Source organism: Macaca fascicularis, chromosome 1 (assembly GCF_037993035.2).
Source record: "Macaca fascicularis isolate 582-1 chromosome 1, T2T-MFA8v1.1".
Taxonomy (NCBI): domain Eukaryota; kingdom Metazoa; phylum Chordata; class Mammalia; order Primates; family Cercopithecidae; genus Macaca; species Macaca fascicularis.
In genome coordinates this window covers 231,228,756-231,251,707 of record NC_088375.1, presented here as the reverse complement: position 1 = coordinate 231,251,707, position 22,952 = coordinate 231,228,756, and the positions used below count along the sequence as shown (strand labels likewise).

General features: G+C 53.2%; 1 protein-coding gene across 7 annotated transcripts; it reads right to left on the bottom strand.

Annotated features, from left to right (window-relative positions):
- Positions 1–139: 139 nt before the first annotated feature.
- On the bottom strand, positions 140–22,359 carry WRAP73 (WD repeat containing, antisense to TP73). Of its 7 annotated transcripts, XM_005544978.5 has the most exons (12): positions 22,187–22,359; positions 19,225–19,377; positions 18,298–18,414; positions 10,270–10,342; positions 6,920–7,023; positions 6,042–6,128; positions 5,261–5,395; positions 5,098–5,175; positions 3,359–3,464; positions 1,450–1,575; positions 819–1,010; positions 140–491 (listed from the first exon to the last, which is right to left on the bottom strand). In XM_005544978.5, the coding sequence occupies exons 1-12, from the start codon at positions 22,253–22,255 to the stop codon at positions 349–351; spliced, it is 1,383 nt and encodes a 460-aa protein (XP_005545035.1). In that variant the 5' UTR covers positions 22,256–22,359; the 3' UTR covers positions 140–348. The 7 variants fall into 7 exon arrangements, with proteins under 7 accessions (XP_005545035.1, XP_005545036.1, XP_005545037.1 ...); XM_005544979.5 differs by lacking the exon at positions 6,042–6,128; XM_005544980.5 differs by lacking the exon at positions 19,225–19,377.
- Between the last annotated feature and the right edge of the window lie 593 nt (positions 22,360–22,952).

Sequence of the window (22,952 nt, the reverse complement as noted above, 5' to 3'; positions counted from 1 at the left end):
GCAGGCCGGGTGTCTGGCGGGAGCTCAGTGGCCCAGGGCTCAGTTACTGTAGGGCTGTCCATCTTCCCTAAGACTGACCAGAAACTCGAACCTAGAAAACCCGCCTGTGACCTAAATGTTTCGAGAAGAGAAGCAGTTGTATGAATCAGCAAGTGTTTACTTCAAATAATAATAACTCCAGTTTTATACCATACATATTTACAAAAATGCTTTGCTTTAGAAAAATAGAATCAATCACTGAATCCAGACCATCACAGGTGGAGAACTTCCTGGTGAAGCTCTGTTTTTTCCCACACTGGAAACACGCAGAGTAGCCCCTGTTTCTGCACGCACGTTACTGCACCACTGCTACGTGTGGCCGCCCAGCTGTCTGCAGGCTGTGCTGACCGATGCCTCTGTCTCCAGGAAGCAGAGGCAGACGTGATCCTTGCTGAGGAGGGCCATCGAGTCTCCGCTTAAATGCCAGCACAGAGAAAGCACTGCAAAGTCGCCTAGAGAGAGACAGGTGGCCAGAGGATTACAGCGGGAGAGGCCCAGATTCTGCGGGATGGGCACCCCCTTGTCCTGCAGGCCAGCACAGTGCCTGGAGTGACCCACATAGGCAGAGCCAGGGTGGAGCCCCAGAGCTGCCTCAAGTCAGGGAGATGCTGCTTCTAGCCCATAAAGCTGAGGGCAGCAGGTCCCCTGTGTGCCAGCCTTGAGGTTTATGCAGACTCTGAGGGCTGGAGACAGCAGCTGGGCTTCAACAGCTCAGCCCGTGTGACGCCAGACTGCACAGAGCAAGCCTGCCACGTCCGTGGCCTCGGGGATGTGCTCACCTTCCCCAGGCACCTGCACCGACATGCAGCCCGCTGGGGACCACAGGTAGAGCCTGCTGCCTCCCGTGCAGATGGCCAGCCGCGGCTGCTGTGGGTCCCACTGAAACGTGCGCACTGGGGACAGCTGCTCGAGCACCGCGAACAGCCTCAGCTTCTGAATGTCCCAGACCCAGACGGCATTGGGGATGTTATCTGAGGAAGGAAGGACAGGGCACCGGTGTCATCCCTGCCTGACTCCTGTGTGTCACCCTGCCCCTCGGCCCTGCCCCTCTGCTCTGCTGTTGACACCACAGGAGGGGAGGGGAAGAACCAGTGGGGTGGGGCGGCTCCACCCTGCAGTCTGGGTTCAGTTGGGCCCTGCAGGGCTCCTGGCCAGGGCCAGGATGGCCATCACTAACAAAAGACGGGCTGCAGTGTGCCCAGCCCTGCTTTCTACTCAGCAGAGCAGAGCAAGTGAGCGAGGCGGAGGCCTCCTGGCTCATGTGTGGGCCTGCAGCTGCTGCAGGACAGCAGGCCCAGCAGCTCGACTACTGCAGAAACTTGGAAGGAGGTGCTGTGTCCAGTTGCTTCTACACCTGGGGCCACAGGACACAGTAAGGGGCGAGACAGCACCCGCGTCAGCACAACTGACCGTTCCTTGTCGCCAGGAAGTAGCTGTCAGGACTAAATGCCAGCATTCCTATGCCGATTTTCGGGTTTGCTCTGTCGGTAACAGGTTTCAGGGTCTGTAGGGAGACTGGGACAGAGGCGATCTCATCTAGAACACCAACAGAAGAACACGCCATCATCACCCTTTCAGGAAGTACGTACGCGGCTGAGAGGCTGCTGTGCCTGCATCAGGCACCACGAACCCAGCTCCTCTGTTCAAAGGGGAGGAAAGTGCGGCCCGAGGGCAGGAAAAGCTGAGCGGAGCCTGGCAGCTGCAGCGAGGGGCCTGCCTGCAAGTGCCCCAGGTAAGAGTGGCACCATCACCTGCCAGGCCCGACTAGGTGGGGGGTGGACCCCACGTGCTGGGGGCTGACTGGAGAGGAGCATGGACAGGTCCCAGCTGCAATGTCAGCAGCTCCAACTCCTCGGCACTTTTCTGTCAGCTGCCAGCCTCTGAGTTCACAATCCCTTCCTTCCACCCCAGCATCGCACCCACCCCAGCATCGCACCCGCCCCAGCATCGCACCCACCCCAGCATCGCACCCACCCCAGCATCGCACCCACCCCAGCATCGCACCCTTAGACTTTCCGGCTGTGGGAAAACCATCATCACAGCAGAGGCAGGAGCTGTGGAAATCTGAGTTCACAATCCCTTCCACCCCAGCATCGCACCCTTAAGACTTTCCGGCTGTGGGAAAACCATCATCACAGCAGAGGCAGGAGCTGTGGAAATCTGAGTTCACAATCCCTTCCACCCCAGCATCGCACCCTTAGACTTTCCGGCTGTGGGAAAACCATCATCACAGCAGAGGCAGGAGCTGTGGAAATCTGAGTTCACAATCCCTTCCACCCCAGCATCGCACCCTTAGACTTTCCGGCTGTGGGAAAACCATCATCACAGCAGAGGCAGGAGCTGTGGAAATCTGAGTTCACAATCCCTTCCACCCCAGCATCGCACCCTTAGACTTTCCGGCTGTGGGAAAACCATCATCACAGCAGAGGCAGGAGCTGTGGAAATCTGAGTTCACAATCCCTTCCACCCCAGCATCGCACCCTTAGACTTTCCGGCTGTGGGAAAACCATCATCACAGCAGAGGCAGGAGCTGTGGAAATCTGAGTTCACAATCCCTTCCACCCCAGCATCGCACCCTTAGACTTTCCGGCTGTGGGAAAACCATCATCACAGCAGAGGCAGGAGCTGTGGAAATCTGAGTTCACAATCCCTTCCACCCCAGCATCGGCACCCTTAGACTTTCCGGCTGTGGGAAAACCATCATCACAGCAGAGGCAGGAGCTGTGGAACAAGGACGCCCCTGGGCTCCTGGGGAGCGCCTCCTGTGTGCCAGGCTGCACCTGTCCTAACCCATCCTGAGCACACACCGAGCCCCGGGGTGGGTCCATCAGCCCTCGGGGCACCGTTTCCTCTACCTGCAACCTTCAGATGCCCTCGTGCCCCTGTGGGGTGAGTGCTTTTTCTGTGCCCATTTCAGTGATGCGGAAACAGACACATAGGAAATGCCCAGAGTCAAGAGGCTGCATCAGAATCGGGCCTCAAGCTGGAGACAGCGCTCGGGAGCACCGCCGGCCTCCAGACGCGCTCTGAGCACCACCCACGGAAAAGTGTTTCTTTGGAAAACATCCCCCTTGGAGCTCCCGCTGTCAGATCCTGGTCTCCAGGGCTCATATTCAGTAACAGAAGCCGCGCATTCATGGCCCACTACACAATTCAGACCTCAGTCAACCTCCAGCCAACAGGCTGAGGGGCACGCTGGCCGGAAGCACGGAAAGGAAAAAAATTTTTTTTTAAACATAAGGAACATCCGAAGTTTATCTGGACAATGAGGAATCTTGCATTAAAAAGGAAAACAAATGTCATCACAAGTGCTACTTACATTTACTCTCTGAGCTCGGGAGAGGGCCAGCCCCGGCCCCCGGGGGCGGGAAGGAGAGGCAGCCCAGCCCCAGCTGCGGGCTCTTCTCGGCCTCCTTATACACCACCTGAAAGACACAAGGTGGCCACGCCCAGCTCAGGACAGGGACCCGGAAGATGAGGATAGATGTGGCAAATGCTTGTGACGGCACATGGTCAACAGGCGTGCACCTGCCATGACACCTGGTCCTGCTGCCACTGGGAGAAAGAGACGGAAACACGAATCCCGCAGTCCCGAGAGCTGAGATCACCCAGCCACCCTCGCTCATGTCCTGCTGGGGAGCCCACCCTTATGAGACACAGGCAGCAAATGTGTGCCCTGTGATTATAGACGGGAGGCCACTGCAGCCACCATCATCCAGCAAGGGAACGGGCTTGGCCTTCTCCCCGTGATAAGGGGATACACAGAACACTTGCGCCAAGACAGCGGAGGCCCCAGGAGCGGCAGACACAGACCTGAGGTGGGGGCATCTGTGCCCCAGAGCCTGCCAAGCAAAGGACAGCGGCCCAGGCTCAGTGGAAGGCGGGCAGCCCCCGCGCCCCTGAAGAGCCCCAGGTAAGGGAGTCACCTGGCCTGGTTCGTGCCTTTAAAGCTTGGCGCGCTCTGCTGCTGTGTGGCGAAGGGATTTGGAGAATGCCAGAATCGCAGGCAAACCTTCAGGACCTGTGTGGCCAGCTCTGCTCTGGCTCATCTGTCCAGATGCCCTGGCCTCCAGCCACACAAACCACTGGCCACATCAGGAGGCCCCTCTGCCTAAACACCCTTTCTGCCCAGACACCGTGCGGCTCCTCAGCTCCTCCTCCTGGTCTGCACTTAAACACCCTCTGGGATGCGTCCCCGGCAGTGGCCCTTTCTGCCCAGACACTGCGCGGCTCCTCAGCTCCTCCTCCTGGTCTGCACTTAAACACCCTCTGGGATGCATCCCCGTCTGTGGTTGATCTGGAATGCCCAGCCCCAGCCACTCACTGGCCTCTTCATCGAATCCAAGCCGCCTTTCACTCAGCTCTGCCGGTTGCAGGTCAACACCAGGAGGGCAGCATTTGTCTCTGGCCCCCGACTGTCTTCCAGGGCAGTGCCCACCGCATACAGAGGCGCGGCAAGTGCCCACTGCACACATGGATGAGTGGCCCACTCCTCGGGGCCCTTGCACTTCCTATTCCCTTGGCCTGGAATGCTCCCTCCCCGAACCCCTGAACATTGGTTCAGCATCTGTGCCTGATCCCTCGCTGGTGGCCACTCCCTGCCACCCCATGGAGACACCCAGCTCTCCAGCCCCTTCCCTGTCTCTCCAGCCGCACTCTGCAGGTGCAGGTGTCTGTTCTCCTCTGGCTGCGGCCCAGAGCACAGTGCCTGGCACGACAGCAGATGCTCAGTGTTTGGGGGCAGGAGACCCCGACCACTCTGTACAGCACAGGGATCTGCATCCAGACAGACCACGAAGGAGACACCCGGGCTGGGGTGGCAGTGGCAGAGGACAGGCCAGGGCAAGGCCCACTTCAGACCCTCTGGACAGCGTGGAGGAGGAAGAACAAAGGCCGGGGCAGGGCCAGACATGTGAAATGTCACAGTAGCAAGTTTACGGTGATGGAAGTGCCCGGTTTAAATAATAAACCACAATCAAGAAGGCAAAAGCTAAGGAGCGGTTTCCCACCGCCCTCCCCAGCAGCCTGCTCCGGCAGAAACACGTGTTCCAGACTTACTATCTTGGGATTATTAATGGTTGCAGGATGCCCAAACTCCGTGATCATTTTCCAAGTCACGTGATTAAGGATGCGCACCTGAGGAAAGAAGCCATGCACAGGTAAGGCAGGGCCCGGCCGGCTGGGCAGTCGGACTTCCTGAGTGCCCTGCACTGGTTCCCACCTTTCCATCGTAGCTCCCAACCGCCAGGAACTGACTGCTGGGGCTCCAGGCCACAGACTTGATGCCCAGGGACCACTCGTAAGCGCTGTACGCGGACAACAACCGGCCGTCCAGGGAGTACAGCAGAATCTTGTACTGCAGACGAGACATTTCCGTTAATGATGAATACGTCCCATTCGCCGGGAACACGCCACAGAGGTGGGTGCTGCAGAGCGACACTGGTGCAGACAGCACAAAGCTGGCAGGACTGTCCGCATGGCCGCGGAAAAGCTGGAACTGCCAGCTAGAACTGAGACAGTCACTGGAGAGGCAGTGAGAGCATGAGAAAAAGGGGAAATTGGGAGGTCAACCTAATGGCTCGCTGATAAAAGTTCAACTCGGCCGGGCACCGTGGCTCAGGCCTGTAATCCCAGCACTTCGGGAGGCTGAAGCTGGCAGATCACTTGAACACAGAAGTTCAAGAGCAGTCTGGGCAACATGGTGAAACCCCATCTCTACAAAGAATACAAAAATTAGCCGGGCATGGTGGTGCACGCTTGTGGTCCCAGCTACTGGGGAGGCTGAGGTGGGAGGATCACTTGAGCCCAGGTCAAGGCTGCAGTGGGCTGTGATCACACCACTGCACTCCAGCCTGGGTGACAGAGCAAAACCCTGTCTTTTAAAACAAAGCTCAACTCGTTATCTGAAATAAGATAAAGCTAACTATATTGCAGCAGTCAGAAAGCATGAAATTCTGGGAAAAGCTCTCAAAAGCAAACACGTCACCTGGCCATCTTCATACCTCCAAGCAGGAGTCCCACACTGCCAGCACACAGCCGTTTGGGGCCCACTCGATCCCTGTGAGATCCTGGGTGTCCGTATCAAAATGCTTCCAAAGGAAGTGGGGGCAACATTAAATTTGGAAAATATTTTTGTAAATAAATAATTGCATTTATAACTTATGTTCTTAATGCACTTAATTTTCTTATATAGAAATGGACAAAATCTCAACAGCTCTATCTTGGAAATGCAGGAAATCCCTGTGGAGCTGCTGCTAGGGCTGCACCCCCCACAGGTGCCAGCATCAGTGCCTGGCCAGCCCACGAGGGCGGCTTGGTCTCCCCGCACCTGCACTCACGTGCACTCTCCCCGCTCACCTTTCCTTGCCTGGCCAGGCTCACTCCTTTAGACCCAGCTCAGACAAGTCCCTTCCAGAGCACTGCCTGGGTCCTGGGTTCTGTGCTCTGACAGCATTCCAGAGGTTGCTGTACCTTAACGATGGATTGTGCTGGAATCGTGTTCACATGTCTGCTGTGGGGGCACCTGGGCACCTGGCAGAGCGCCCTGCCTAACGCAGGCCCTCAGCCAAGGTGAACTTCCATGTCCTCCCCACTCCCGACGTGGCGCAAACACCATCACACAGGACAAGGAAAAGGGCTCAAATGTGACGGCATCTTCACTTTAAAAACACCCGGGCATGTGTCCTTTTCACCAAGTCTCCTGAACACACAACCGGGTGCCGCTGGCAGCGATTCACAGTGCACCTGCCCTTTGTTAATACAACATCACCTTGCTCCATATCCTACTAAAGATCCCCTGGAATCTGGAAAAGGATCTACTTCACTCAGTCCCTCCACAGTCAACCAGGACAACTTCATTCCAGTCTGGGGGACGCCTTACCCGCAGGAGCTGCCAATCACTGCAGACGAAGATGCTCACGTAATCTTTGCAGTCGCGCCGTTCTGCCAGCGCCATGTAGCGGCCGTCCCTCGTGAAGGTGATTCCTGCGGGAAGAGGAAAATGCATTGAAATCAAGCGGCCACAAAATCAAGCAAGAGAAACCACAGTAGTAATTCAGAAGGAAGGAGGAGGAAGAGAAAGCAGAAGTGAAAAGAAGGGAAATGGCACAATGCCGAGCACTGCTCCTCAGACAGGCGAGAACATTCTAGCGCAGAGGAGAAACCCCGAGGCACTGGGGCTTCACCCCTCACAACACAGTGCGTGCTGGGGGAGGGTTGTACACACACAGGAACTGGTTTGCAAGGCTCTGTGAAAAATACCAAGTGATGTGACCTCTGATTAATCACAAATGTGACTGAGAAACACAAGGCCTTCGAATTCCCCCATGGCTAAGCTGCGAGACACCCAGGGGTACCTCCAGCTGGGCAAAAGGTGGCTGTTTCCTGCCATGTTTATTTTACCTTTGAATTTAATTATTTGGAAGAAGTAAACTAAAGATGAAAATGTGTGGCCAGGCGTGGTGGCTCACGCCTATAATCCCAGCACTTTGGGAGGCTGAAGCAGGTGGATCACTTGAACCCAGGACTTTGAAAGGAGCCTGGACAACTTGGCGAAACCCCGTCTCTACAAAATATCAGCCGGGTGTGGTGGTGTGTGCCTGTAGTCCCAGCTACTCAGGAGGCTGAGGTAAGAGGATAACTTAAGCCCAGGAGGTCAAGGCGGCACTGAGCTGTGATTGCGTCACTGCACTCCACCCTGGGTGACAGAGCAAGACCCTGTCTCAAAAAAATAATCATGGCCGGGCGCGGCGGCTCAAGCCTGTAATCCCAGCACTTTGGGAGGCCGAGACGGGCGGATCTCGAGGTCAGGAGATCGAGACCATCCTGGCGAACACGGTGAAACCCCGTCTCTACTAAAAAAATACAAAAAACTAGCCGGGCGAGGTGGCGGGCGCCTGTAGTCCCAGCTACACAGGAGGCTAAGGCAGGAGAATGGCGTAAACCCGGGAGGCAGAGCTTGCAGTGAGCTGAGATCCGGCCACTGCGCTCCAGCCCCGGCGACAGAGCGAGACTCCGTCTCAAAAAAAAAAAAAAAATAATCATATGACGAAAATGTGGAAGAAACTAGTTGAAAATGTTAGACTCTATTTGCCAGTTCTGTATTAGCTTTAAAAGCCCAGGCCAGAATTCATCATTCATGAGTGAAGAAAATACCTCAAATGACAAAACCGTGGTGTCCACTCAAGAAATGTGTGTGTCTCATCTGGAGGGGTGCTAATATGGTGTCCACTCAAGAAATGTGTGTCTCATCTGGAGGGACGCTAATATTCCAACTATAAAAACGAAAAACAAGAGTGTGATTGCATTTTATTCAAATGCAATTTCCAAACCGCTGGCAGCAACAGAGAAGAATGAAAGCATCATTTCAACCATGTAGCGTTTCATCCCGTGAAAGACACTGCGTGTTGTTCAGGACTCAGGAGTGGCGCCTCCCACTAGCTCTGCACTGTCCAGTTAGACGCGCTGGTGGTGGGCCACCCTGAGCTGGCCCCCTTTCTTCCAGATGGCTCACAGACTTCCACAAGGAAGGGACACTGGTCACATATCCCTCCGGGATGCCCAGAGATGACGGCAAGACCTCCTGCCTTCGCAGAGATCATATTTAGTCCACAGAAGAGAGAAAGCTCAGAACTGAATGTCTGAGGTGGGCCTCTCGACAGGCATCGGCTGGAAGGGGTCTGAACGCCCAGCTCTGCCACCAAGGTCAAGGAGACTGGCATCAACGCCACTGTTCTTCCACGTCTTAAGCCACATTCTCTTGAGTCACTGTGGTCATGTTTTAAAAGGGGACTCTTGCCTTTCTGAGACACACATGGAAATATTTACAGATGAAGCATGAGGAGACCTAAGACCTACTTCAAAATAGCCCAAGGGGTGGGTGGATATAGGGAGAAGCAGACGGGCTATGCGTTGATATGCTGTCGGTGGGGTGGGTATAGAGACAAACAGACGGGCTATGCGTTGATATGCTGTCGGGGGGGTGGGTAGAGAGACAAACAGACGGGCTATGCGTTGATATGCTGTCGGGGGGGTGGGTAGAGACAAACAGACGGGCTATGCGTTGATATGCTGTCGGGGGGGTGGATATAGGGACAAACAGACGGGCTATGCGTTGATATGCTGTCGGCGGGGTGGATATAGGGACAAACAGACGGGCTATGCGTTGATATGCTGTCGGCGGGGTGGGTATAGGGACAAACAGACGGGCTATGCGTTGATATGCTGTCGGCGGGGTGGGTAGAGAGACAAACAGACGGGCTATGCGTTGATATGCTGTCGGCGGGGTGGGTAGAGGGACAAACAGACGGGCTATGCGTTGATATGCTGTCGGCGGGGTGGGTAGAGGGACAAACAGACGGGCTATGCGTTGATATGCTGTCGGCGGGGTGGGTAGAGGGACAAACAGACGGGCTATGCGTTGATACGCTGTCGGCGGGGTGGGTAGAGAGACAAACAGACGGGCTATGCGTTGATACGCTGTCGGCGGGGTGGGTAGGGAGACAAACAGACGGGCTATGCGTTGATATGCTGTCGGCGGGGTGGGTATAGGGACAAACAGACGGGCTATGCGTTGATATGCTGTCGGTGGGGTGGGTATAGGGACAAACAGACGGGCTATGCGTTGATATGCTGTCGGCGGGGTGGGTAGAGAGACAAACAGACGGGCTATGCGTTGATATGCTGTCGGCGGGGTGGGTATAGAGACAAACAGACGGGCTATGCGTTGATACGCTGTCGGCGGGGTGGGTAGGGAGACAAACAGACGGGCTATGCGTTGATATGCTGTCGGCGGGGTGGGTATAGGGACAAACAGACGGGCTATGCGTTGATATGCTGTCGGTGGGGTGGGTATAGGGACAAACAGACGGGCTATGCATTGATATGCTGTCGGTGGGGTGGGTAGAGAGAAACAGACGGGCTATGCGTTGATATGCTGTCGGCGGGGTGGGTATAGGGACAAACAGACGAGCTATGCGTTGATATGCTGTCGGCGGGGTGGGTAGAAAGACAAACAGATGGGCTATGTGTTGATATGCTGTCGGCGGGGTGGGTAGAGAGACAAACAGACGGGCTATGCGTTGATATGCTGTCGGTGGGGTGGGTAGAGACAAACAGACGGGCTATGCGTTGATATGCTGTTGAAGCTAATTCTGCCTACTTGAAACTTCCCGTGACAAAAAGTCAAACAGCTGCAAAGAAATGGCTTTTGCGTAGCTCCGATCGACTCACCCTGCAGACAAGCTTTTGGGTATTTGATGTAAGATACGGATTTTGTGCACAAGGACCAGACGGTTATCCGCAGCTGTTGGGGGAAAAGGGAAAGAGAAAGGAAACACTTCCTTAGCATCATTAGAGACTGTCTCAATCCTCAACCTGCCCAAGCATCCCCAAGTACAGGCCTGACTGCTGGAGTGGATCTGTCAGGACCTGGGGGATTCCTACCCTCCTACCGGAATATTCAAATGCATATTTTACTGTGGTTAAGGTAAATTTAGTGCTCTTGGTTTTCTGTTGTTGTTGTTTTATACCAATATTGAGTGACACAAAGTTAAATCGAAGTGCATTTTCATTAGCTTTTTCAAAGTGACCACAGGTTGCAGGTTAAAATAACCCTGAGTTACTTAGAGAAAAATCTTATCTAGAAACTACCACGTTAGGTCTCCTTTATGGGAAGACAGAGGATGTGGAAATTGGATGCTGCCGCACCAGGGCTCACCAGGGGGCTGTGAGCCTGCATCTGCAGCCCTGAGGCAGGAGCAGTCACTCAACACCCAAGAAGGTGGCCGCCCACCTCCTGCACGTGCTCGCTGGCCCGGCTGCATCTGCAGAGGGTTCTAGAACATGCGCTGCTGGACTGTCCACCTTTCCACCCCTTTCCCTAACTCAGGGAGCTGAGAGCCGACTAGACTGGCACGGTGAGGCCAAAAGATGATTTCCTAACCAGGCCAATGAGGCCATGCCCGCTGGGGGAGAGGCACCACAGTAGGTGGTCCGGCCCTCCCCGTGGCAGCGCCGCGGGACTTACAGGGCTACCGCGTCCCTCCACCTACATTTCCCACTGAGACGCTGTGGAGCCCACCAGGGAATCATCATGCTTCCCACATACCCGGCCCACTGATGAATCTGGTAGTTAACTGAAATGTGGCCCAGGTGTGGAGACACAAGGTGTGGGGACACAAGGTGCAGGGACACAGGGCTGCGCAGCTCCGTGCGGGGTGGGGTGCTGACCGCCAGCTCCGTGTGCGGGGACACAGGGCTGCGCGGCTCCGTGCGGGGTGGGGTGCTGACCGCCAGCTCCGTGTGCGGGGACACAGGGCTGCGCGGCTCCGCGCGGGGTGGGGTGCTGACCGCCAGCTCCGTGTGCGGGGACACAGGGCTGCGCGGCTCCGTGCGGGGTTGGGGTGCTGACCGCCAGCTCCGTGTGCGGGGGGCGGGACACAGGGCTGCGCGGCTCCGTGCGGGGTGGGGTGCTGACCGCCAGCTCCGTGTGCAGGAACACAGGGCTGCGCGGCTCCATGCGGGGTGGGGTGCTGACCGCCAGGTCCGTGTGTGTCAGGCAGGGGCCCTCGGTGAGGATGAGGCCCGGGGTGGGGACCGCCTCCAGCAGTAACTGGAGCCACACGCAGCGTGTAGCATCGCGTGTCCACAATGTCACTCCTCCAAACGCTGCCAGGTTTTCAGTATAGGATATTAACAAATGAATTAATTTAAATGTCTGCGCATCATCTCTTCTTACAAGAGAAAAGAAAATCCGATGTCTGTAACTGTGTCTCCAAACAACATACACGGCGTTCAGGAGAAAAGTCCTGAACACACAGGTAGTGGATCCACAAGCTCCAGGGGTCACCGTGGCAGCACGGCAGGGCTCCAGTGCTGATGCTGAACCCGAAACACACTGGCCCTTCTGGGGACCGGCGCCTCAGAACTCCAGCTGGACGGAGCACTTGCTCCTCTAACAGCTCCGCAAGCTGAGGCCAAGGAGGGTGCTGGGGCCTGAGCGAGGAAGCGTGCTACTTCCCACCAGCGTGTCTGAGGCTGAAACCCTGCCCAAGCCGCTCAGCATCAGCAGGGCAGGGTGGAGCGCCCGAGCCTCTGGACATCAGAGGCGTCCTTGTGCCACCCAGGGCAGAGACCCACAGGGCGGGGTGGAGCGCCCGAGCCTCTGGGCATCAGGAGCGTCCTTGTGCCATCCAGGGCAGAGACCCGCCTCCAGAGCCCACTGCAGAGTCACAGGAGAAAAGCACATCTCCCACCCATGGCCCTGCATCCCCGTGGGGTGCGCCTGGCCGAGGCTGCCCACTCAGGCACATCTTAGGAAACGCACGGAGCACTTTAAGCCTCATTTTTACCTTCATCTCCCACAAAAACCAACAAAAAACCTTTCAAAGATAACTGTTTGCAACTTTAAAAAACCCAGTAAGAAAAAAAGGTGGAGGCCGGGCGCGGTGGCTCAAGCCTGTAATCCCAGCACTTTGGGAGGCCGAGGCGGGTGGATCACAAGGTCAGGAGATCGAGACCACAGTGAAACCCCGTCTCTACTAAAAATACAAAAAATTAGCCGGGCGCGGTGGCGGGCGCCTGTAGTCCCAGCTACTCAGGAGGCTGAGGCAGGAGAATGGCGGGAACCTGGGAGGCGGAGCTTGCAGTGAGCCGAGATCGCGCCACTGCACTCCAGCCTGGGCAACAGCGTGAGACTCCGTCTCAAAAAAAAAAAAAAAAAAAAAAAAAAGGTGGTTAAATATACACCTTCATCAGCGCTATTACCTTCCCTGAGCACTGGAGAAGCCAGCAGAGACTCATGGGATGGGCTCCACAGCGCCCAGCAGCAGGAAGAGAGAACCAGGGATCCACACCACGACCCAGTGCACTCAGGAGGGAAGGAATGGGCTGCTGATCCACGCTACGACCCAGTGTGCTGAAGATGGAGGGAACGGGCCACGGATCCACACTACAACTCAGCATGCTCGGGGTGAGAGGAACAGGCCACGGATCCACGCCACAACTCAGCATGCTCGGGGTGAGAGGAACGGGCCACGGATCCAGGCCACAACTCAGCATGCTCAGGGTGAGAGGAACGGGCCACGGATCCACGCCACAACTCAGCATGCTCGGGGTGAGAGGAACGGGCCATGGATCCAGGCCACAACTCAGCATGCTCGGGGTGAGAGGAACGGGCCACGGATCCAGGCCACGACCCAGCACACTCAAGATGGGAGGAATGGGCCACGGATCCAGGCCATGACCCAGCACACTCGAGATGGGAGGAACAGGCCACTGATCCATGCCACAACCCAGCACTCTCAAGATGGAGGAACGTGCCACCGATCCACGCCACGACCCAGCACACTGAAAACCAGCCAGGCGCCAGGGAAAGGAAGCAGACGCACAGGTCCACGCACCACGGCTCTGTGCAGATGGGATTCCAAGAAGGTAGTGCTGCTCGCCCCGCAGCAGGTACCCACTGCCGGGCACAGGTGGGAGACAGACTGAGCACAAGGGGCACCAGCAGCCCCGCACCATGGAGTGAACAGCCTCGGTCCTGATCATGGTGGCAACAATGTGCAAAGTGACTCACTCAACTATCCTCTTAAAGTGGGTGAATTTTATTGCTTATAAATTGTTTTAATTGCCTTTATTCAGATATAAGAAAAAGTTTTCAGTCTGGATGTATTTTTAAAGCTAACTATAGGCTATTTACAACACACTCAAGTTTAAGGATGTAGAAATGTAGAAGGTAATAGGATAGAAAAAGACATTTCATGAAAATCCTAACCAAGAGAAAGGTGGCACTGCCGCATTCGTACCGGAAAAATCAGACTCTGAAACAAATAGAACCATGAGACAGAAAGAGGAATACTTTACAACAAAAGGCTTGGGCCACCGTGAAAGCATGAAAACTGCTTCACTAGGAAATCTGTTTACAAACAGTTAAAAGTTTGTAGGCAGCTAACAACAAAGTCTCAAAAATACATTTAAAAATCTGGCAGAGTTGGGTGTACTGTTGTGCACCTGTAATCCCAGCTATACAGGAGGCTGGGAAGGAAGGATTGCTTGAGTTTAGAGTTCAAGACCAGCCTGGGAAACAAAGGGAGACCCCAACTCTACAAAAAAAAAATTTTTTTAAACCTGACAGACTACAAGAGCAATGAAGAGAAATCAGTCCTAGCAGATATTCAAACATACTACAGAACCTCAATAATGTAGACAGTGTGGCGTTGGCACATATATGGACCGACAGTGGACCGGAATGGAAAACCAGAAACGATCCTGCAGGTATAACGGAATTGAGTTCCTGCTATAGCTGGTGAAGATAGTCTTCTAAATAAATGCTGCTGGGAGCCAGGCGCGGTGGCTCACCCCTGTAATCCCAGCACCTTGGGAGGCCAAGGTGGGCAGATCAACTGAGGTCGAGAGTTTGAGACCAGCCTGACCAACATGAGAAACCCCATCTCTACTAAAAATATAAAATTAGCCGGGCGTGGTGGCGCACACCTGTAATCCCAGCTACTTGGGAGGCTGAGACAGGAAAATTGCTTGAACCTGGGAGGCGGAGGTTGCAGTGAGCCTGGATCGCACCACTGAACTCCAGCCTGGGGTACAAGAATGAAACTCTGTCTCAAAAAAAAAAAATGCTGCTGGGAATAGGTAGAAATGGATTCAGACCCCACACTGTGCCCCACCATAAACTCCATGTGAACCTGCTTCATTTAAATGGAGCATGTGTGTGTGTGTGTGAGCGCATGTGTGAGCGCATGTGAGTGTGAGCACACGTGTGAGAGTTAGCACGTGTGAGCGTGCATGTGAGCGCATGTGTGAGTGCGTGTGTGTGAGCGCACGTGTGAGAGTAAGCGCGTGAGGGTGTGTGTGAGTGCATGTGTGATCATGAGCACGTGTGAGCGTGTCAGCACATGTGTGAGTGAGCGTGTGTGAGCGTGAGTGAGCACGTGAGCGCATGTGTGAGCACGTGTGTGTGAGCGCATGTATGAGCACGTGTGAGCGCATGTGTGAGAGTGAGCGTGTGTGTGAACGCGTGTGTGAGCGCGTGAGCATGTGTGTGAGCATGTGTGTAATGAAACAAGATAGGAAAGCACTCAACCTCACCAATAATTAGGGAAATGCAAACTAAATCCAAACTGCAGTATCATTTAGTCGCCTGGATGGAATCATTGTAATCCTGCCACAAAAGCGTTGGCAAATGAAACCTCTCCATCTGCTACGGCCAAGCAAGGCTCTCCTAGAGAGGCTCTCTGCATATGTGCCCAGGAGACGTGGACAATACATTCACAGCCACACCGTCCGTGGAGACACACACGTCTAGCAGGGAAGGACTGAATGGCGTTCCTCACAAGGAAGGGAAGGCCCAGCGATGCCTGTCAACACGGAGGAGTCTAAAAACAGTGACGTGAACAAGCAACAGCAGAGACTGCAAAGTACGAGCCCCTATAAATCAACTTTACACTGCACACCAAGCAATGTGGTGTTTAGACACATCTATATAGTGAGACTCAAGGACAGTGAGGATGTGACTCACGCAAGATGCAGGACAAAAGTGCCCTCGGGTGGGGAGGGCATTGCTACGAGGGAGAGCAGGGCTCTGAAAGCATGGCGGTGTTCCACTGCAGGCCTAGGGGTGAGCTGCTTTTGATGACTCACTGAACCTTGTCTAAAGGGCGCAAGCTTTGCCTTTTCACGTTAAAGTGCAAGAGGTAGGGACATCTCTCATGCTCCACGACACCCTCATGTGGGGCGGTGCCTTCGGAAGGGGACCCAGTGGCCCCGTTAAGCCCCGGACAGGGGGCGGTGCCTTCGGAAGGGGACCCAGTGGCCCCGTTAAGCCCCGGACAGGGGGCGGTGCCTTCGGAAGGGGACCCAGTGGCCCCGTTAAGCCCCGGACAGGGGCGGTGCCTTCGGAAGGGGACCCAGTGGCCCCGTTAAGCCCCGGACAGGGGGCGGTGCCTTCGGAAGGGGACCCAGTGGCCCCGTTAAGCCCCGGACAGGGGCGGTGCCTTCGGAAGGGGACCCAGTGGCCCCGCTAAGCCCCGGACAGGGGCGGTGCCTTCGGAAGGGGACCCAGTGGCCCCGCTAAGCCCCGGACAGGGGCGGTGCCTTCGGAAGGGGACCCAGTGGCCCCGCTAAACCCCAGAGATGGGGTCGTGCCTGCAGAAGGGGACCCAGAGGCCCCGCTAAGGCCTGGACATGGGGTGGTGCCTTCAGAAGGGGACCCAGTGGCCCCGCTAAGCCCCAGAGAACGGGCCTGGTCCTCGCTCTTGTGAATGAGACTGATGGATGGTGGCTGCAGGCTCCCTTCCTGGCCAGCAGACACGTCTGGAGTTCCGGTTTTGTTTCCTCACTTGCAGTCATTTAAGTTTGCATGCAAAGTTGGAGACACATTTTGATATCTTGGTCCAGATGCCCCGTGCCATGAGGTTACCAGTCCTCGTCCACCACCTGGTCTTAACGTTTCCTCTAAGGCCACCAGCAATGTGGTCATGACCTTAGTCTTAGCTGGAACAATGTCATCTAAACGTACTCTATGAAAAATCAGCAGCAAAGGTGTTTTCAATATTGGTGTGTGTGACATGGGAGGCTCAACAAAACCAGGGTTTCATACATCTTTTAAGGTTTCTAAACTCCATAGATGGTAGTTTTCCTTCTGGGCCATTTAATAAGAGAATACAGCAAGGCTGACCCCATGCCGTGAGCCTTCTGGAGGACAGATTTGGGCCCAAAGCATTACAGGCCTGAAGACTGTTAGACTCAGCTGCATGAAAAGCTCAAATTATCCTCTCTGAAAAACTCGGGCCGAAGGTGTCTTCCAATGTCAATACATAGTGCGGAGACGTAGGTGGGCCTTTGGTTCCTGTCTTATTCTCTGACAGCCCATAATAGCAGACATCAGATTTAGAATGTTTTTTAAAATTTAAACTGAAAAAGATGTAAACCCATCCAGCCATCTGAAGCAGTTGATTCAGCAACCCCTCATGGCCAGATAAAACTTTATCCCAGCCGATGCCAGCTTGAAAAAAGTCGAATGAAACCCTACAGGGCGTCTGCAGCCTCACGCTGGGAGAAGTCCTCCCAAGTGCCATCAGCTACTTGGTGTGCGCAGCGCATTGGGACGGCGGGTTTCCTCGCAGTGTGCGCGGCGCAGCGGGACGGAGGGTTGCCGAGGTGCAGCCAGCAGCCCAGACGGCTACGAGCACTCAGTGGACTTGGGCCGAAACACCGGGATCTAACCCCATCAGAAAAGCACATTATTAAAGAGATTCGTGCATTTTTCTGTATCTTAAAAAGACACTGCGGGCACCAAAGACCTGGTATCTAAACACTTGACATATGCCTAATTTTAACTTAAAATGCAGTTTCCTATCCCAGATCCCTCTGATTTACTCTCGGATGTCAACATTCCCCTCCGCATGGAGGCTGGTGTGCGGTACCTACAGCAGGTGAATCAGCAGCTGCCGACGCCCGGAGCCACCCCCAAGACCCGGCTCCTGAAGGAAAAGTACGAGCCGGCTTATATCACAGGGCATTTTCTATCGCTGAATAGGGACTGCCAAAATCCTAAAAAGTCTAAATTAAGATTTAAAAAATTTTTTCTTTAAAACTGGACAAAAGATCAGACAATAATACTTAATGGCTTATAATGTTCTGACCTAAAATATACACACCACTATATACGCTCCCGGCCCCCCTCCACCCCCCTAATCTATCAGCCACTCAGGAGCCACCTCGATCATCAGACCCAGGGCAGCAGACAGTGTCTGTGTTCATGACACCCTTATCTGACTCAGTAACAGCCTAAAGCATGGGCAGTGGTGCTGGCCATCTGGATATGCCAAAGAAAAGCCGCAAAGTGCTTCCTTTAAATGAGAAGCTGAAAGTTCTTGACGCAACAAGGAAAGAAAAAAACAATCCTATGCTGAGGTTGTTGCTAAGATCTTCAGTAAGACCAAATCTTCCATCCATGCAATTATAAACAGTATATTGTCATCCTTGTTCTATATGATTATTGCTGCTAATCTCTAACTGTATCTAATTTATAAATTAAATATACCACAGGTATGCTGTAGAGGAAAAAACATAGGAAATACAGGGTTTGGTATGATCTGAATCCCCTGGTGGTCTTAGAATGCATCCCCTGGGGATGAGCAGAGACTAGCACACTCCAAACATTCCCTCGCACACTCCCCAGCTGTTTTGGGAGCAGAGGACAGGATCACACGGCCAGTGAGGTGCCTTGAGGCTGACACTTACATGGAATTCCGTGGTGTTGAGAATGTGGCGCCCGTCCGGGCTCCAGCACGAGGCCACCAGCCCGGCCGAGCCCTCGTCTATTTTGCAGTGCCATTCGGGCTGCTCTAAAGACCAGACCTGGATTGAGAGAAGAAAGAAACACACAAGTGCGAACTCATCAGCACCTGACAGCGAGGCCTCGCCGACAGACAGCTGGCTTAAAACCAACGGAGACCCAATCGCACAGGGTGTCTTACAACCTTTCATGATGAAGGGCTGGTACTGGGTTCCACTGTAAAAGTAAGCCACGCTTCTTGGTGATTTCATTTCGTTGTCGTTTTAAAACAGTTTATTCACATTGTCATTCCTAAGACCTCATTTAGTTAAGCTCTGGACACATAAGAAAACATGACTTCTTAGGACTTCCTGAAACACACCATGTCCGAGTGGCTAGACTGCTGTCTGTCAACACCTCCTGCTTCTCAACTATATTGCTTAGAAATTAAGACGACGTTAGTTTCCTTAGTTTAAGTGTTCTTGAACTTCAGAGAACATTATAATTTTTTTTTTTTTTTTTTGAGACGGAGTCTTGCTCTGTCATCCAGGCTGGAGTGCAGTGGCTGGATCTCAGCTCACTGCAAGCTCCGCCTCCCGGGTTTACGCCATTCTCCTGCCTCAGCCTCCCGAGTAACTGGGACTATAGACACCCGCCACCTTGCCTGGCTAGTTTTTTGTATTTTTTAGTAGAGACGGGGTTTCACCGTGTTAGCCAGGATGGTCTCGATCTCCTGACCTCGTGATCTGCCCGTCTCGGCCTCCCAAAGTGCTGCAAACTTGCTTTGAGCTGCACTGACTTTTTTTTCCAAACTAGAAAGGCACAGAAAAAAACCCTCCTTCCAAGTGGCACTCAGAAGGTGTCCACATTCTAGGTGACGCAGCAGCACACACCTGCACCAGCCCTCGCTTGTACATGGCGCACAAGATGAAGAGTGAGTCGGCTGACCACTCGATGTGCTGGATCTGGTCTAGGCACGTGTACAGCTGAAGGATCTGAAGGGTGTTCACATCCCGGACCACTAACCGGTACTGGACACAGGAAGCCTAAAAAATACGAGAAAGCAGGCACCTGACATTCTCCACTCCAAAAGAGGGGGGCCTTCGGAACGCTACTGCCCCGGCCTTCAGTGACTGTGGCCTTGTCTCCTGCCAGAGGTTTCACGTCTAGATCATCAGTGACATCCCCAGCCCCTAAAGATCAGTTCCTACAAGGGTAATGTTGAAATATACAAACCAGGATTTGTTTTGTTTTTTTTTTGAGACGGAGTCTCACTCTGTTGCCCAGGCTGGAGTGCAGTGGCGCGATCTCCGCTCACTGCAAGCTCCGCCGCCGCCCGGGTTCATGCTATTCTCCTGCCTCAGCCTCCCGAGCAGCTGGGACTACAGGCGCCCGCCACCACGCCCGGCTAATTTTTTTTTTGTATTTTTAGTAGAGACGGGGTTTCACCATGTTTGCCAGGATGGTCTCGATCTCCTGACCTCGTGATCCGCCCGCCTCGGCCTCCCAAAGTGCTGGGATTATAGGTGTGAGCCACCACGTCTGACCAAAAGTATGTTTTAACTCGCCACTTAAAGCTAAGACATTTTTAAGTCCCTTCTTAACTGTATGTCAAAAACTAAACTTACATGGGAAGTAGCATTGAGAAAAAGCTCTTCTGTGAACTAATAACCAAAATCCTCTCCTAGTTTTATAAACACTTTTAGACAATTTCCTCAAATTTATAAAGGATAAGAATCAAGGCTTCCCAGTTCACAAGGAAAATGGCAAGGAACACCTCAATCCTCTTATGCAGTGCCGAACTCAGAACCAAAACAATGGAAGGTCGAAAGACAGGCTTTCACTTCTGCACAAGTAAAGACACCTCATATAATGCTCATTTATCTCTGTTAACCTATTCCTAATACAAAACAGGAAATGTTTAAGTGTTAGCACTATTTTCTTTTGTTGTTGTTGTTGTTTTTCTTTGGTTTTTTTTTTTTTTTTTTTTTTTTGAGACGGAGTCTTGCTCTGTCGCCCAAGCTGGAGTGCAGTGGCGCGATCCTGGCTCACTGCAAGCTCCGCCTCCTGGGTTCACGCCATTCTCCCGCCTCAGCCTCCCGAGTAGCTGGGACTACAGGCGCCCGCCACCTCGCCCGGCTCATTTTTTGTATTTTTAGTAGAGACAGGGTTTCACCGTGGTCTCGATCTCCTGACCTTGTGATTTGCCCGCCTCGGCCTCCCAAAGTGCTGGGATTACAGGCGTGAGCCACCGCGCCCGGCCTAGCACTATTTTCTTAAAGATAGTTTCTTCATGTCCATATTTGTTGATTATGTCCCTATCTAAGCAAACAATTTCAAGTATAAATAACACCTGAGTACTCACCTGCTGATTGTATATTATACTACAGTCTAAAGATCAAGAACTGATTTTTAAATGTTAACTGCTTCGTTAGTTTTACTTATCAAGGTCAAACTAGTTTGTGTTTTATGAACTGATACCAAAAGAGAAAGCCACATTAGTTTTCCATCGGAAAGATGAGAGACGGGCGGGTGATTGCAGATTGGAACAAGCAGCCATCGCAGCCCTTACTTTCTCACACTGTAGCTTTGAAAACTGTGATCAGTTACAGTGAATTCCTTATGACATGGAATATTTTTACCAACACCTTGAGGAACCATATAAACTCTACTGCAAGACACTAAAACGAGAAGCATGGACCTGCTCTCCCCAGTCCTCAGGGCTTTCAAGAAGATGCCAGTAACAGATCATTACCAAGTGTTTCAGGGTATTTTGACCAGAGCGTAGGAGCCAGAAAAAACACCCAAGTTAGGCAAGCAAATGTACTCTTTCTCCTTATAATTCACTGAAATTTTCACAAATGGTAAAAACAAAAAACAAACCTCTAATTTAATTGGGGAGGGGGCACGTTGAAAAATATACCAAGGCTGAGGTGCCATTTAAACTGATGAGGTTTTCTGTTTGGTAGCTGATGATATTTTATGTGATTTGGAATAAAACCTCCATGAAGAGGTAAAAACGTAATTTGAGAGTTAAACTCTCAAAGGCTAGACAGAGCACAGGACTGTCAGGGGAGGCAAAACCTGAAAAAGCATCCTGACGCATCAGTCAGTTAGCAGAGGTGGTGGATAAAGAAAATGAATCCCACTTTTTAGGAGGCATGTTTTTTCTTAGTGGCTTTCCAATGCCAATTATCCCCCTTCTGAGGACATGTGTACTCGGCATCTGGGTTATCCCCCTCTTCTGAGGATATACACTACTAGGCATCCAGGTACATACACTGTATGTTTTGAAGCTTAAAAGTTATAGCTCTGTGATTTAAGCACCTTTCTGCCACCCATGGAACAAAGACCTCAAATCCCAGCCATGAGGACAACTGTTTCCCTACCTGGGGATAGGATACTAGCATTTAAATCATTTATTCGGCATGTGGTAGAGGAGAAGAGAATTAGAGGAGAAGTAGAGATGACAAAGTAGCCACACCACTTACCAGTTTACAGGCAACAGAATGATCAATTTGCCTTTTGTGACAAAATAACAACAAAGAGCCGACATCTCCTATACCCTCACCTGTGTGCAGTCGGCACTGCAGATTACCACCTTTCCAAGGGCACCTCCCCAGACCCCCCACCTGCCTAGGGTATCTTCCTGGGTCCCGCACCTGTCTGGGGCACTTGCTCAGGCCCTGCGCCTGCCCCGGGTACCTGCCCGGGCCCTGCACCTGTCCGGGCACCGCACCTGCAGGATCCCCGAGCTGCCTCCACCCCTGGGCCACGCGGCCGCCCCCGGCCCTGCCCGCCGGGGACGCTGGCACCGAGGATGTCCTGCCCGCGGCCCAGGTCCCCGCCGCTCACCAGGTACTTGCCGTCCGGGGAGAACTTGCAGAGCAAGCTGGAGAGCTTGAACACCTCGGAGAAGTTCATGGCCGCCGCCTGCCGCGGGCGCCACCCTGCGCCCGAAAACCCGCGGGACCCCTGGACGCGCTGGAGTCCGCAACCGCCTCCGCCGGCCTCCGAGGCCGGAAGTCAGAAAGTGGAAGTGAGCTGCAGCCTATCAGCGCCGCAGGGGGCCGCGCAGCATTGTGGGGCTTGTAGTTCTTATACCGCAGGGCTGTAAGGGAAACGCCCACGTTTCTTCCGACCCGGGCTTTCTGACCAGAGAACCTTACCTCAAGGCCGGGAGGCCTTGGGGTCCTCTCCAGCTAGGGCTGCGGATAAAAATGTAGAAAGCATAGTAAAATTTGAATTTCAGATTAACAGCAAATCGCTTTCTAGTTATAGGTATGTTCCTAAATATTGCAAGGAACATGCTAATATGGAAAAATTACTCGCTAATCTGAAATTCAAATTTAATTGGGCGACCTGTGTGTCTGCGTGTGTATACACATGCATATATATTTATATTTATATGTAAATGTATGTTTACATGTAAATATATGTTTGCATACAAATATATCTTTAATATGTAATACGGTGTCTGTCGCACATATATTATATCGTGTATGTAATATATAAGTATTTATTTCGTTTGCTTGGGGTTTTGTTTGCTTTTGCTGAGTCCGGCCCCGCTACCTGCCTCCTGGCCCTTGCCTCACGCTCCAGTGCCACTGAGATCAAGAAG

What these genes read in the sequence shown, in the direction of transcription:
- WRAP73 (XM_005544978.5), bottom strand. Translation starts at nt 22,255, where the DNA reads ATGAACTTCTCCGAGGTGTTCAAGCTCTCCAGCTTGCTCTGCAAGTTC. An exon ending in ACAAGCGAGGGCTGGTGCAG is followed by an intron (nt 18,415 to 19,224) that starts GTGTGTGCTGCT and finishes CTCTCAATCCAG; the next exon opens with GTCTGGTCTTTAGAGCAGCC. An exon ending in CCATTAATAATCCCAAGATA is followed by an intron (nt 3,465 to 5,097) that starts GTAAGTCTGGAA and finishes TGTGTCTTTCAG; the next exon opens with GTGGTGTATAAGGAGGCCGA.